The sequence below is a fragment of the Microchirus variegatus genome, assembly GCF_963457635.1.
Source record: "Microchirus variegatus genome assembly, chromosome: 11".
Lineage (NCBI taxonomy): Eukaryota > Metazoa > Chordata > Actinopteri > Pleuronectiformes > Soleidae > Microchirus > Microchirus variegatus.
The window spans coordinates 12,359,642-12,376,309 of record NC_139812.1 but is presented as its reverse complement, the minus strand read 5'-3'; the positions used below and the strand labels follow the sequence as shown (position 1 = coordinate 12,376,309).

Below are 16,668 nucleotides of genomic sequence, written 5' to 3'. Positions count from 1 at the left end.
ATGGAATGCTTATCTTTGCTCTTTGCCAAACAGTTCTCACGTCTGCCTTATTTTTCAACTCATCACTTTCTCTAGATGGAAAAATGTTGTTTGTGGCTGACACAGCACTTTTTTCTGGGGCAAATTGGGCAACTTTACAGCATCACATGGAAAAGGTCATTTAAAAAAAGAAATAAATAAAAAAATAAGATGCTGGGAATTGTCATTTATGTTGACAGCACAAGTAAGTTTTCCCACAGAACAGCTGCCCAGTGAAGCTTTAAAAGGCCGGGTGGAGTATAGGAGAATGTGATAAAGGAAAGACGATGATGATAAATCGAGAGGGAGACAAAGACGGACAGAGTGACACAAAAAGAGAAAGGAAGAGACACGGTGGCTCTGTCACATTTCCCACCGCGCCTGCTATCAGCGATGATGACGCTGTATCAGCAGAATGGTCAGCTAATCAGCCTTCATAGTGGGACAACCACATCAGTTAGCATCAATGATAAATCATATTGACAGCTTTATCCTGACAGAAGGGGGGGGGGGTATGATAGAGGAGGGGATGTGGCCCTGTTGGAAAATGTGGTGGAAGTGGTGAACAAAAGAAGTGTGTGGTCACATTTAGAGTTGTAGAATTATTGTATCAATATTATGTGGGCAAAATATTGAATTTACTTCCGCTCTACACTTCCATGTCACTCACTGTACTTCACTATTCCATCTTCCTCTCAACATGCACACAATGTTTGTTACAAAGATTCAGAGCAGTTGTATAAGAACAAACGTCCGTTTAATAGAGAAATACAAGAAATAGATATGAAATCAAATACATATTGACTATACTAAGGCCCCGTCTCCGCCTTAAAATTTCCACTTGGGAGTGCCCTCAACCGTAAATTAACCTTGTTGAGGGAAGTGGCTTCCCTATATGGAGTTTGGACACCACTATATGCAAATTAGCGTAGTGAACTCAACGAACGTGCTACTCTACGTCACATGTCGACAATTCTACCGGTGGATCGTGCTACTACTGTCTCGAAGCACTCTGCAAATAGGTAACAAGCTGCTTTCATAAATAAGTTATTTTCTGACATTTGTGTTCAATGCTCAACGGTCCTCTGGATGTATATCAAACCAACATATTCCAACACATTTCGACATTGCAACATGCTTATTTGGGAACATATACGTACAACAAAATTGTTCCACAAAGGTGTGGCCGCCTTCTTTGTTGGAAAAAAAAAATCTGCGGGCTCGCTGAATTCGCAAAGCATCATGGGTAATTTCATCTTCCACTTCCTTTTAAGCCCGCATAAGAGCTCACTACATTTTGAGGGTTGATTATAAGGGCAACGTCACACTCCCCCTTGCTCCCCCCTACAAAATTTAGGGTTAGGGCAAAAACATGCAAATTTATGTTACCTGATTGGGGTGTGATGTGCGTACACATGCATCAAGCCTTCAGTTGGTATGGACTATATTGAGCTGTGCAGTATTGTGTGATTCTCCAGAATTAGAAGCAAAGGAAGCTTCTCTTCAGTTTCCATACAAAACTCGTATGGCTCGTCCCCTCGCTTTCCACCATCCGTGTCATTTTTCCTCCTCTTCAACGTCTGTGACTTTATCGACTGTATCAGATTCAAAGTTTTCAGATTTGCATGTTCACGTGACATATTTTTAATCCGATCAGTCTTTTATTCCCATCATGTGTCCACGTGTAATCATAGCTAATGACAGGGGAAAGGGGGTGTTGGAGTTGGGCCTCTGGGCATTGGGCTGTACCAGTATGTCAGTTCACTCCATATTTTATTTTATTATTAATGAAAGAGAATGAAAGAAGGTTTCAGGAAGGCCCAGTTTAGGGCCATGTCTGCTTGTCATGAAACATTCATTGACACAGATCTTGTGGTAGCAGAGGCACCTGCGTGTCCTACGATCCCATTTCAGAGCAGGGACGCCCATTTAGTGGTTCAGGCTTATCTTCTGGTTTGGGATAAAATACGTACTTTGTTCAGGTTTCGGGACTTTTGTTTGTAATTCACCCCTGTAGTCAGTCATAATCATGATTTGTAACGGCATGCAAATGTGATATATACAGCGCAGTACACAGTCATGTAAATGGAACCTCTTATTTTACAGCTCCTGTAGGAATGATTCAGGCTATTAGTAGAGTTGGCGTACTTACTGTTCTATAGGAAGACACTCACCTGATCTCTACCTGCTGTATTCAGTCCCTGAAAGGTTGCATATGAACAATTCTGAACACAGTTTACTGATCCTGTGCAATGATACATTGTCTGTTTATCGAAAACAACAAGTAGAAATATGAAAGGGCAAAGCAATTATAAGAAGTGGCAGGTCATCGTGAACAGTTTTTTGCAGGCGCACAGGATGTGGTGCCTTTTATTTTTTGTCATCTTGTGGAAATAGTGTTTGAACCAGGGTGTGAATAGTAGAGCGGTTTGGGCTCTGAAGTATAAATCATGACAAATACATCACTTTTTTTGATTTCTTTGTAAAAGAAGGGTGCTCTGAATGCTCTTGACTATTTAATTAAATTGGTTTGGGAGCAGATATCACAGTGTTCACAAAGTGGACGGAATTATTCAGTGTTTTTAAGCATGTGTGGCGTTTGCCAGCTTCATAAAAAGGTAAAGTGGTAAGAATGACACATGTTTATTTAAGGAATATCTTGATATTCATGGTAAAGCTATAACACATATAATGACTGCTTCTTCTATCCTTACACTCTGACCAAGTCTCACTGTAACACATTTCAGGGTGCCGACACAGCAATTACCCAGAGCTGCTTGATTATTCCTGACACATACTATATTGCACCACTCACATCACAGTGATCATAGCAAGTTGCTAAAATATAAAACGAGTGCCATTAAGAAACTGTGCATCTCAAAAAGTGTCTCCACAAATTCCAGGAAATGGAACCATGAGTGCCATTGTAGACAAATCTGTTAGTTTATGTGTGCGTGCTGTGAGCTCTCATTTCCTCCAGTTTTTTTGTGTGTTTGCAGAGACAAACTGAACAAATGCACTGACAGTGGGGGAGCGCTGATATTTGGGTTGATCACAGACAGTATTTACTGCCTCTGTCACATGAGTAAATGTTGAAGTTTTACCTCCAGGTGCTGGAGGTTCTGTAATTACTCTCAGTTGGCATGATTATAGCTGATGGCTTAAAGCTGGTGTCAGTGGAAAAACAAGTGTTAAATAGATCTGAATATTGAGAGCTGTCACTGATCCAGAGTGTTTTGTCTCAAGGGTCAGCAACAAAATCTAGGAGAAACCTTTTGAGAATCCCACAAAATTGAGAATCCCACAAAACATCGCTGACAGCATCAAAGATTAGACACAATAACTAGAACTAACTGTAATTATTTATGTCTGTGCTTTCCCTACTGTGACCCTTAAACATATCTGTCATCAAAGAGGCCCTTAGTGTCTGCAAGTGGTACGTTTGAGCTGCATTCAGCCTCAATAACCTCTTGTACTTGCTGCGTCACCACTCAATAAAGAGGCGACAGACAACTTTTGTGTCCCTTGAGATTGATGCAACAGTAGTGAGACACCAATAAGGACACTTTTCTGCAGAGACAAAGAGCCGGTAGTTTGTTATGTCACGTCATGAAAAGACTATACGTTGATTGCTATTCTTTTAACTGTTTAGGATACAGATATTTTTTCCTGTGAAAACCCTCTCCAGGTGGATATGAAAACAACAGTGAAAGCAAGGCTTATAGGAGAGCAATATAAACACAAACAGCGTAATTTGGTGGGCCACGCGGTGGAGTAGCGTTTGACGCTGTTGCCTTTCAGCAAAAAGACCCTGTCAACAAAGGCCTTTCTGCATCGAGTTCACGTTCTCCTATGTGTTCATGGGTTTTTCTCCGAGTTCGCCGGTGTCCTCCAATTGTCCAAAAGGTTAATTGGACACTCTAAGTTCACCATGGTTGTTTGTCTCTTTGTGTTGATGCTGCGACTGGTGACCTGTCCGTGGGTCTACCCTTCCTTTCTCGCTAAGTCAGCTGGGATTGGCTCTGCGACCTTCATGTGGAGGGTAAAAGCGGTAGATGATGTACAGATGTATAGGTGTATTTTTGTTTTTTGCTCTTAAAGGGGACATATTATGCAAAATGAACTTTTTAATAATTTAAATCCTTATATTTGGGACTCTGGAGGCCCTATCAGTCGGCAAAGTGTGAAAAATTATGACTCACTCATGTTTTTATGGACCGCCTCAGTCTAAGTACAGGAGATGAAACACGTGATGTTGACTTCTGCAATTTTGGACGTCACAATGCGCTAAATTCCTGGAATTGTTTTCTCCCGGAGCTCCGCTTTGTCCGTAAAACACCCGAGAGTGCTGTGGCAATGGTATCCGAAAACCAGAAGTCTGCGAAAAGTTCTAATCTTGGCTCCACAGTGCAGCACAGAGTCCTACACAAACTTCCAGCCTCAGAGAATTTATCTTTCCAGTGGATACATGTTCTATATGATGGCAATGTGTCTGCTAGAGCCTGCAAATTATCACTTTTCCAAATGCTAACTGCTGATGTCCTGTCCCTTAAGTTTCGTTTTACCTTTTTTTTTTTTTTTTGCATTTTTTTTTTAAGGTGGACCTAAAGAGATACTACTAAACAGAGCGTTCTGAACAGGGCTGATTTGGCAGAGTGATTGAACTGCTGTGGAGGTTCATCCTTAAGTTATTTTGACCAAAACATGTCACAGACATGTTCATTAGGACACCAGGGAACTAGGTTAACTTGGAGAAATAGGGTATAATATGACCCCTTTAAACTATACAATCAGTTTTAATGGCATAACAACAAGTCACAGCCAAAAATGTCTTTCTTTTTCCCCCTTTTCTCTCCATAAACTTCTCTTCTCTGTAGTCTGGTTTCTGGCAGCCTCACAGTTACAGGACAGTGCTCCAAAAATGTGCAGTTGCAACAGTGGAATTTTTGACAAGGAAGTATCTTACTCATCCATAGAGAGACATTAAGGCACCTCAGGCAAACTCCACTCTTCAAATAGTGTAATGTGACTTCCCTCTAGATGCGTATGTCATCAAAATATGATACTATTACACAGACTCTTACTGTTTCTATTTTATTTCATTGTTGCTGGCCACATCCTCCATGTCTAACCTTGCAGCATCCAATGATTCCTTGTCTCTCCAGTGGTGTGACTCAAAATATCATCCAGGTTCATATCAGGAAGAAGACATAATGTAGAAATTCCCACTTAAAGCTCATATTTTGCCACGGTGCCTTTTTAATTGAGCTGAACAGAACGATTGCTGAGGAAGCAGCATCTGATCGCACCGTCTCTGGTGCAAGGGAGAAAAAAAAAAAAATCAGTCATGCAAAACCAGCTCCTCTTTAACAAACCAATTAATTATTTATGGGATTCGGTGGAGCAGAGAAACTTAATTTATTGTTATCATTAGAAGAGTGTTCTGTTTGTGTCCGTATGAAGAAGAGTCAGGCTACAATTACTGGCTCTGCAGATTAGAGAGAACTTCAGACATCTGTGGCAGACGGCCAGTCTCACATCACAAGTTCACAAGATGCCTCTGGATTTTAATGAACTTTAGGAAGATAACAGGCTTAAAAAGTGCATGAAAGTCGTTTTTTTTCCAAGTTGACGTATTTTGTGTGTCATGACGAATTATCCTATATTTCAAGTAAATGCATTAAAGATGGAGAAGTGATAATAATAATTCAACCGCCTTTCTGCATTGGGCAATCTAGAAAGTGTTATTATTGTTGTTATTATTTACAATAAATAGCTGTATGTTATTACTTGTGCCCCTTCTCCAGTCTCTTGGGAAACTTTTGCCCATTGTGGGAAAAAACTGTCCAATCCAAACTGCCTATACTGCAATTAAAACATGCCAATATCAGTGTTTTAGCATTTTATCATTATTTACATGAATTAAATCTAATTAATGCCAACTTTGTTAACATTATTACTAAAAAGTAAATATATGATTTGATTGATTACACTTTTCCTCATAGGCAGCAGATCAAAATGAATCAATAAGTCAACAAAACACTGGCAACTAATATTTGGTCTGTCTAACCATGACCGCATCCTCTCTTTCGCTATAACTAATAGGTCAATTTGACCAAAACTCTTAACCACATATAAAAAGAGCTTTTTATTTTTCGTGTCTGAGTCATTTCTTCCTGCTGCTGTAGGGTCACTAAGTCAGGAAGTGCTCCCATGGGTTGTATCAGAGGGAAGGTACAGACGATTTATATAGTCGTTGACCTTGTTAAGAACATTTGAAGGTTGTTATTAAAGTAATAAAACACCTGAAGTAACACAAATTCACTAAAAAAAATAAATACAGATTCTATGTTAGAAAAGAAACTGTTGTACAACACCACAATTATGATGATAAAATTTCCCTAATCTAAATGATTAGGACCCCCCCCAAAAAAACTAGTATCTGTTCCTTACCTTTGGGCAGCCTAATCAACTAAAAAACTTTAATTTGCAAGTGTTTATCCCTCCACAGGAGCAAAGAGCCCTAACACCAGAGACACTGGGTAAGGATCCCATTGTTTCTGATTAAGAATTCATTATTTGCGACCTGTCTCCCTCCCTGCCCAGTGCATCGGCTGATTAGCAAGCCGGGAAGGATAGGTAATGACGATAACACTAAACTCAATAGCTGTTTTATAGGCAGTGGTGCTTTACGATGCTTGCACTAATTGCTGGTGTGATTAGTGAGGTGTCTGTGCCCTCTCTGGAAACTCTGCGTGTCCTCTGAACTGAGCTCTTGCAGACTGGAGCACAGGGGACGTGTGGGTGTGCAGTGGATCATTACAGCAGGAAGACACAGGGGCTTAATCGATTTCTCACTTTTTCTTGCCCTTGTCAGCCCTTTCGTGTGTGCTGCAATAAAGACAAATTAACTTAGAGGCAATCAGATGATTTTTTTTTTTTACTCTGTGATATATTTTTAACTGTCAGAGGAAGAACGCCCAAATAAAAAAAACTGATAACCCGGAAGAATCACTTCCTGCCTTTTGAGTTGTTCTCCTCTGACGGACGTGTGCCTTCGACTGTGATGTCATCAGACGTTCAATATGCTGTGAAATAAACATTCACTTTAACACTACGTTGAAATCTGTTCTTCTGAAAGGGTTTTGTGTCTGCCATTCAGCGCGACCTCCACGCCCACGTTCTCGATACAGGTAATTGGTTGATGTGGCTGAGCAGGCTGAGCTAAAAGTGAGACGATAGCACACTTACAGAGGTTTTTTTTTTTTTGTTCAGATACATTTTCCTACCCAACGAGTTCACATTTGCATGAATTTTGTTAAAGTTGTGTTTGCATATACTTCTCTGTGTGACCTTTTGTTTGTCTCTCTCTCTCTTTCTCTCAGTTTCAAAAGATTGTCTTACAGTTAGAGTCACAGTGTTTATTCATTACATATATCTTATGTTGTTTAATCCTTCTTTAATTGCTACAGTTAGCTTTTGAACATACAGTAATAGTGTCCAATGAGTCTGATAAAAATATCAAGGAGAGTTTAACACCCTTTTTTAAAAATTAATCTGCATCCATATAATGTTTTAAGCATCTACAGTGACTAATATTGTTTTCATAATGTGTTTACTGTATATAAAAAAAATCATTAGCATCCATCTACCGTGTGCCCACACAACTGTACAATATATGCTTAATCATCCTTGATGAATTGCAGAAATTTTCAGATATGGCCTCCAGAAATCTGTAGCTCACTGCATTATGTGAGGAAGCCTGACCACATCCTTGTGTCTTAATGTAAAATCATGCACTTTAAACTGTAAATAGACAGAGTTCATCAGAGCGATTGAAAACCTTGAAAATGCTTGCAGTTCAATGTTGTTTGTAAGGTTTGAAAAGTACTTGGATTTTGGACGTAGTACGTGAAAAAGCTTGCGATATTGTCTTTCTCAGCAAATTGCTCTCTGACTTAATAGTTTGCTCATTAGATGGAGGACTAAAACATGCTTTGAGAGACTAAATAAAACCTTGCTAGCATAGATGATTGTGACTTTTATAAAACATGATTATGGTTATTTGTAGCATATTACCATCTATCTATAAAGCCAGTTGTGTCTGTGTGTCTGTCTGTGTGTCTGTGACAGGAATATCTCGCTGACCGTTAGTCAGATCGCCCTAAGATTTTGGATATGGGTTGAGCATGGCCCAATGATGTGCATCCTTGATTTTCACGTTTCGTTTTTTTGGGGAAATTTTAATTTTCGCTGATTTATCACGCTACACAAGAAGTCTGATGGCGCGTCAGTATTGTCAGTGTCAACAATGGGTAGGCAGCGGCTCATTTCACACAGTTCAACGCAGAATATGGTGTTATACTGAAAGTCGGTGTCCATTCACCAATACGCGGGCACATATTTATTTAGCATTAGCATGCTACTGTTTTGCTGCCAACTTGGCGAACCTGTTTCCAAAGGCAAGCGAGCGAGGCTAAGATTAGCATTAGCATAGCTAGCTGTTTTGTGACTGTCAGCCACGCTGGAATCTCTTTACAAGGCGTATTTGATTTGCGTTACGCCTCATGAGGTTGCACAGTGTTCGTATTATGTTAGCCTCTTCTTCAGCTCCCACTATAGGAATACATACTTCCTACGGGCACTGCACCAGTCTCTTTTAATGTGAATAAAAAAGTAAGAAGGAGTATTCACAGTATAGTGAATGTATTTGTATAGTACACAATGACATATCACAGCTGTAAGGTGCTGGGAAAATGTAAGAAAAATGACCTTAAATGTGCTTAAAAAGTGCTTGAATTTGGCCTTGCAAAAGGTGTATGGCACACATGGCACATCTGTTGTTAATAACATTTTGTTGATTATGTCAGATGAACGTTAAATAATGATTTGTTCAGTTGAGCTGACGGCACCAGATGTTTGTTGTTTACCAACAAAAACATAGCAGAGAAGACATTCAAACATTTTTACGTAGGACTCAACAAAAAATTCCAGTTAACCCAGAATGTGACCTTGAATCCCCGTATTGTGCATAATTATTACAGACGTGCATTTAATTTGATCACTTAAATAAATATGGATTACCTTCACAGCAGGTTCATTTAACTTTAAAAAAGTATATTGCGGCAGAAGTGAACTTTGTTTATTAGTTTAGCATAATATGCAGGCTCAGTTCGAACTTCTAGTGACTGCAGCTCTAATAATATGTGACAACTCCGCAACTTGCCATGTCATGATAGATCCGTCTTGAGTTGCGGAATGCAAAGTGGAAGAAACTATTTTGGACATCCAGGGTCTGGGGATGTAAGTGCTCTTCACTGACAATGATAAGTGACTGGCAGCTGCAGCGCTTGAGGGCTTTGAATGGCCATGAAATGCTTTAGTTTTATTAAGGCTCATTTATGTCTGTATGAGGTAATTTCTTCTGTATTTGTTCACATTTTCTAAAAAGCTAATGGAGCAGCACTACTGGGAATCACAAGGCAACTGAGGAAACTTAATTTTATGTGTTAAACGTCCAGTTTGTAATATTTAATTTATTTTATAGGTTTATTGGCAGAAATTGATTTTGAGGCTACCTGGAGTCACCTATACAATTTTTTGGTGTTTTCCATTAAAAGTCACACTTTTATTCATCAAAAGAGTTGCAAAATGAATAGAAAATATAGTCAAGACATTGACAAGATTAGAAATAATGATTTTAATTCAAAATAATAATTTTGCCTAACCTAACACTTCAAACGTTGCTTTTCGTCAAAGAACCAGTAAAACAGTTTTCAACTGTCCTAACATAATTGCACAAGGGTTTTCAAGGGTTTTCTAATCATCCAATAGCCATGTAACGTGATTAGCATTAGAACACTAGAGAGATGGTTGCTGGAAATGGTTCTTCTATTCCAGCCATTCTCAACCTTGGGGTCCCGACCCCAATTGGGGTCGCAAGATGATTTCTGAGGGTCGCCAAATCAAAATTAATGTAGTGTCCGATCAGACGTTAGAATGACGACGAGTGGTTGGGCCGAAAAAGTACACTGGATACACCAGCTTTTCACCACCTGACCACCATCTGGAGATACATCCGTGACAGTGGAGATTTTCCCTTTTTTTTGCCCCTCATTTTTATTAGCGCTGCTTTGATGGTCAATATTGGACAGTACAGCCATGTTTTTGAGCTTAAAATTAATTAGTACAGTGAAGAATAGTTTCCACCCCCAGAAAAAAAAAACTAGACAAAATTTGACACTAAACCTCGACAGTCAACTCTCAAAATGCCGTGTAATTCTCATCCCTAGTTAGCGTTTCATTTCATTAAAAAGAAAAAGAAAGTTTGCGTTATTTGTTTACATTTTAACCGGCTCAACTACCAGCAATACGATGGGATGTAGCGACAATTGTCGGTCTATTACTCGCGTGAAAAGTTACCCTCTTGATGCTGCTGTATGTTTTTCAAAAAATCCAAAAGGGTTTCTAAATAAAAACGAATAGCTGAAGCGTGATCGTAAGTGCTTGTCTGATATGTAAATGCGACGTAGCCAACGGTGTATTGATCCGGCATTGATTCAGCACCGTGGACAGTGCTTTATCCATCATACCCATCATGCGTTCACACCGGTGTGTGTGTGTGGATGGCGGGGGGGCGGGGTCGCGGACAGCCTTGCATGTTAAATTTGGGGTCGCGACTCGAAAAGGTTGAGAACCACTGCTCTATACACCTATGTACATATTCCATTAAAAACCAGACGTTTGTAGCTAGAATAGTCGTTTACCACATTAACAATGTATAGAGTGTATTTCTTATTAATTTAATGTTATATTAACCCTAAACCTTCAAAAATAAGGAAATTTCTAAGTGACCCCAAACGTTTGCATGGTAGTGAATGTATGTACTTTAGGCAAGGACCTTACTTTACAGAGACTGCCAGAACATGTAGTTTGGAAGTTTACAAAGAACTACATCACAAAATATGTGAAAGCCACCTTGAAGCACTTGGGCAAGAGAGGAGTCCACTGTTTCTTACTGTCTGGAGTCTTACCATTAGATGGCATTCATTCTTACCCCTTTGTCCTTTGAGAAGTCAAAAATGCACTTTTCCAACCTCCGTCATGACATAAAAAATATAAAAGATGGATTTATATTGTGCTAAGTATACGGTTTTTGGATTTGAAAGAATTCAGTATGAAGTCATCATGGCAGCCTTCATGTTTCTGTCCATATTTGCTGGCACTTTGGCTAATAGAGTTTGAACAGCATTCCACGCCGTCCCTGCGTCTCGTCCTCTCTCTCTTTGATGTGTCAGATGAGTCAGGTTTGGAGTCGGGCAAACAGCCACGTCCATCATCTCCATCCATCATGCAGTGGGCCGGGTGGCAGAGAGAGGATGACGGGCAGCAGAGACTGGGCAGATGTTTTTTTGCGGCGACTGATTTGTGTTCACGTCCATAAGGGATGTCATTACGATGTGGACAGAGATACGTGTTGCTGATTAGCGGGTTATTGAGTCAAGGACACTGGCTCCCAGTACCATACACCTCTCCACCATACACCACCCCGGTGCTGATGTTATCCGAATGTCTCAGATAGAAGACCTTTTTGTCTAATTGCTCTGTTCCTAAGCTCCTTTATCCTGTGGGATAAACGCTGATTTTGCCATTTCGACTTGCTTGTATTCACCCAAAAGTGGGAACTCAGAGGTATACCATGTTTGTGGATTTATTTCTTAGATAAGCCACACTGCTAAGTAAATAAAGCGGCATCTCCCTGAGGGAGTGTAAGGATTGCAGGAACTGAGAAAAGTGGACAGTGCAGCAGAGAGAGAGGGGGCTTTAGCACTGATCCAAGACAATAGCTAAAATGGTAATGTTGAGAATCTCGTCTGGACCCTTAGTTTCCAATGAACAATAAGCTGTGCTTTTAGAAATGTGGATTTGCTACAAAGCCTTAACCTGTGTCATCCTTTCCTGTTCTTCTCCATTTCACCTTCATTTCTGTCTCCACTTTTTTTTTTATCACAAAAAAGTTTTTATTTAGTTTTGTTACTTGCTGAATATAAGCAGAAATAACCATCTTTCATCCATTTAATAAATGCACAGATCCGCAGGTGTACCTTTAAGCATTTAGCAGACGCTTTTATCGACGCCTCCTGTTCTGGTAGCACTCTAGTAGGTCTAGTAGGTCTTTCCTCCAGTGTGGAACGACACGCAAAGAGTCTGGATTGTCTTGTTCACGGTGTTGGCACCGCCAGACGACAATCGTTTGATGAACGGAGTAGTCGAGGCGTAACATAAGCCTTTAGGAGACCATTAGGTTGGAGCAGATCCATGAAACACTTTGTAGGTTAACATCAGTGATTTGAATTTGATGCGGCCGGCTAAGGGTAGCCAGTGGAGCTCAATGAACAGAGAGGTGACATGTGCCCTTTTTGGGCTGATTGAAGACTAGACGTGCCGCTGCGTTTTGGACCATCTGTAGCGGTTTCACAGCACAGTTTGGGAGGCCTGTTAGCAGGGCGTTGCAGTAGTTGAGGCAGGAGATGACCAAAGCCTGTACGAGGAGCTGAGTAGCCTGTTGAGTTAGGTACGGCCTGATTGTTCATAAATTGAAATTTGTGTTGGTACATTTTTCCAAACCCTTTTTATTTACTTATGTAAAAACAGTTGACTGGCTTTCATACAAATACAATTAAGGTTGTTTTAAATCTACATTTGTGCTTAAAACAGTTAGAATACACTGTCAATGATGCAAATAGGTATGCTTGATTTAAAATAAGTTCCTTTTTTACAGGCTTGAAGGGACACTGTGTAGTATTTATGGGTTTATATAACCCAAAATCCACATATTATGTGCTCCTGCATTGTCAAGTCGCTGTATAATAGTTTTTATTTAATTTTCGTAGTGTTTCAAAAAGTCATGTAAAATAACATGGTCACGGGCCGCTGTTGCATTGCCACTGTTAGCAGCGAGACGCCATGTTTCTACCGGAGCCTGTAAGGACAAACGCGAGAGAACAAATCAAGCGTCGCTTTACTTGTAGCGGAAGTCCCGAGCGGATCTTTTTACGAGTTTAGAATGGAGGACCACACGTATTTTACAGCGGATAAAGGAACACCAGTACCTGACCGTAAGCCCACACCAGAAAGACGACGAGGACGACATTTGACCGGCTGAGGATACCGTATCGCTCAAGGAAGGGAGGGGGTGAACAGAGGAGCAGTTTGTTGTTGTAAATTTCAGCCTCTCCTCTAGATGTCACTATAAACTACTTACTTCACCTTTAAGGAGCTTAAAAGAAATGAGCCAATGTCAGGTTTGAAGATGAGTGACAAGTGCAAGAATTGGTGGTGATGAAGCAAGGTGCACATCGTCCTATGTGATGTCTGTGCTTACAATACATACAACAACTGCTGTGTTAAATTCAAGTTTGCACTAATGTGTGAGACACTTTCCTGGTTATTTTTAATTCTCAGCCCGAAGCAGCAGTAGAGCAATTTACTGGTGGAGGCGAAGAAGAGCCTGAACCACAGCAGCAGCCATGAGTTCTGTTACCTTGCCTTTTAGATCTGAAGGATGTGTCTGTGAGTCTGTGCACTCTGTGAGATGGTGTAGAGGATCTGATCAGCTCAGGTGGTGCCGACTGACTCCCACAATGTGTTCATCGGCTGCTGGTAGATAAAGAAAAATGTGGCATGATGATTTGAGCAGCTCATATCAGCTCAGCTGCTACGGTCGGTCTCCACTAAATTGGAAAATGCCTGTGGTTATATGTGTGTGTGTGTGTGTGAGATTATTGTCTTAAGAGAGGAGAGGACAGAACTCCTCCAGTGGACAAGCCCCCAGCGTCTCAGAGCACAGAATGTTGCTGAATTTGACATGATTTGAAACCTCATTTTTCAACACTTAGCAACTCTTTTAATCATCGACATTTGGCAAGGTGATTAGTAACACATTTTCCTTGGGGGGTGACAAAGTCAGAAGAGATATTTTTATTAATTTACTTGGACTCTAATCTGCAGCCACCCGAGGGGGAGCTGTCGCTATGACAAGGCCCTTAATATGTTATGCCTGCTCTCATGGTTGCAGCTTTGTGCAAGTCTACAATGCACTAAAGTGTGGTCTATAATTTGGCCCACATATAATATAGTCTCACCAAAAAAAAAACCAAACCGTTCTTTGATAATGTTTCCCAAGTCAGCACTGAAAAGTGTTTGTGTGCAAGAGAAAAGAGAAACAGAACTTACCTCAGATATTCATCGCAGCTCAGAATCCACACATTGCTTGAACTTATTTTGTTTTGTTTTGGCCAAACTGTCCAAGGTATTGCACCATCAAGTCCATAAAAGCAAAGAATACAAGCAATCATAATATGATACTCACTCTTTTTTCAACAATGTCTAATTCTACTTATATTCTTAGTAAAGCCATAATAGTTGGCATACAGTAATTAAAGTGCCTCTCTTATTTTACCTGTATTTCTGACATAAAAAAAGGTTTACTTACCTTTTCCAGTGTGCAGCTCTGTCGAGACCCGACATTAACATGCATCAGATGATGGACAGGTTCATTTTAGTTCACACCTGGAATTAGAACATGTATTACCACACGTGTCTCCAGTGATCACTTCACTTTCCCACTCTATATGCAAATAAACACATACATCATTTTACTATTCGAACCAAAAGCAAATGTGTTGTTGTTTTTAGCCGGTGTGACTATGCCCGACAGGTTTGTTTTGTGTGTGTGTGTGCGTGTATACACACATGTCTATTGTAGACTACGATGACAAATTATGGTTCAAACCTATCTTTGTGGCGTTGGGTTAGGTGAAAGGTCAGGGTTAGGCACTTAGTTGTGATAGTTAAGATATGGGTAATGGACTTGGGGAGACATTATGTCTAGGAGTGTGCTCACTAACACTGTGTGTGTGTTTGTATTTGTCACCTCTTTAGGAAGTTTTCTGGCATAAAGGCCAGGAATAAATGACATTTTAATCATTTGAAATATTAAAAAAATAAAATACATGAGGCAATCGATATGTTTGGTTTGATGTTGTCGTGGTGTCCCCAAATAAAATAAATCAATGGAAGCGAAACTCGGAGAGAGAGAGAGATGCAAAACTACTTTCAGTCTTAATGAGGATGTCACTTCAGTGGAGGCTGTCCTATTATCGACGCTGCTAAAAATGTGACCAAAAGCAGAAACTCATTACCTCCTCGCTGTGTCTTTGAAACATTCACACCTGCATTACTTAAAGCTTTCCACTTGAACTGATCATTCGAGGCATTTGACTGAGTGAGAGAAGAGAGGATGGGATAAGTCTACTTAATTATTCAGTGGTGCAAACCAATGTATTTTGATGCTACTTTCTCAAGGGCACATGTCTCGCTTAGTCCATTGTTGTTGTATAAATAAGTCTATATATTCAGTCTTTTGTGTGCACACTGATCAGAGACTTAGGTTTTGGTTACTCATACATGTACCAATTTTGTCACGCTATCAGATCACTGCACACTAGTCCAAGTAACACTCAGAAATGAAATGTTTTTCTGTTTTTCCCTTTCCTCACTGCCCACTAGTTGCTCTTGGTTATGTGCTGGCAGTTGGAGCTGACGTGCTCTCTGTTTTTCAGCCTTCTCTCAGCATTATGTCCAGTCTAGTTCAACACTTGAAGGCAGAATGTGTCAGAATCACAGCCCTCACTTTCTCTCTCTCTCTCTCTCTTTCTCCAGCCTTCTTACTCTCAGAGCGAGTCGAGCCTCGTCACCAGTCAATAGAGAGATAACCCATCGCATGCCGCTGGTCTATGGCCAGCATATAATAGCCTCATTGTGATTTGACTGTGAAAATACTTATCTGCTGAAGAGTGCGATCACTCAGAGGGAGGTTAGAGTGTTTAAGGATTAGAGGGGAGGTGGATGGTCAAATTTAAGTCTGCACAGTCGCAGCATGAGTGGTGCAAAGTGGGCGAATGGAAAAAGTCTAATTGAAATGTACAAGTTTGAAATGGAGTTAAAAATACAATCACAGTTAAAGCCTGAAATCTGCGTATGTGCTCTGGTCTCAGACAAATTCCTGCACATTTCCACCCAACTCTTTGACTTTCTGTTTGTTTGTCCTTTCTCCAGAAAGAGTTCCTGGCAGCACAGACTGAAAAGGACATCTTTGCCCATCTGGGTCTCGAGTACATTGAGCCATGGCAGAGAAATGCGTAGGCCTCTGCTCCTCCCATCCTGCTTGGATGATACCCTTTGCATTACATCAGTGTTCTTCCCATCTGTTTGCTCGGCTCTGCTGTGATTCACTTCCAAATAGCTTTTGATTTCTATACACTTAGGTGCCATTATTTTTTTGCTGTTTTTGTCTGGATTACATGCTGCTGCATGATTCATTATACTTCTTATTCACTATTGTCTTTTTCAACATAAACACTCCTTTGTCATTCTTGTCTCGCTTGCTGTAAGTGTTGCAATTATAGGAAGAGCACAAAGAGGAATCATTCAGAGTATGCATCACCCGGGGAGCCTCTACGGTGCAGCGAAGAAAGGGAGATTGTAAAAGAAATGCAGAGAGAAGCAAAAGAGGGAAGAGGGTGACCACAGACGGAGAGAGAGAGAGGAGGATGGCGAGGGAGAAAACAGGAAACGATGGGGGAAAAA

General features: G+C 40.4%; 1 protein-coding gene across 1 annotated transcript in view; it reads left to right on the top strand.

Annotated features, from left to right (window-relative positions):
* The window catches only part of dntt (deoxynucleotidyltransferase, terminal), a gene marked incomplete at both ends in the record, with an annotated part of 78,852 nt that extends 62,628 nt beyond the window's left edge, over nt 1-16,224 (top strand). Inside the window, one exon of the mRNA XM_083897797.1 lies at nt 16,138-16,224. Coding sequence (XP_083753923.1) covers nt 16,138-16,224 — 87 coding nt within the window. The remainder of the gene's footprint in view (nt 1-16,137) is intronic.
* Nucleotides 16,225-16,668: the final 444 nt, after the last annotated feature.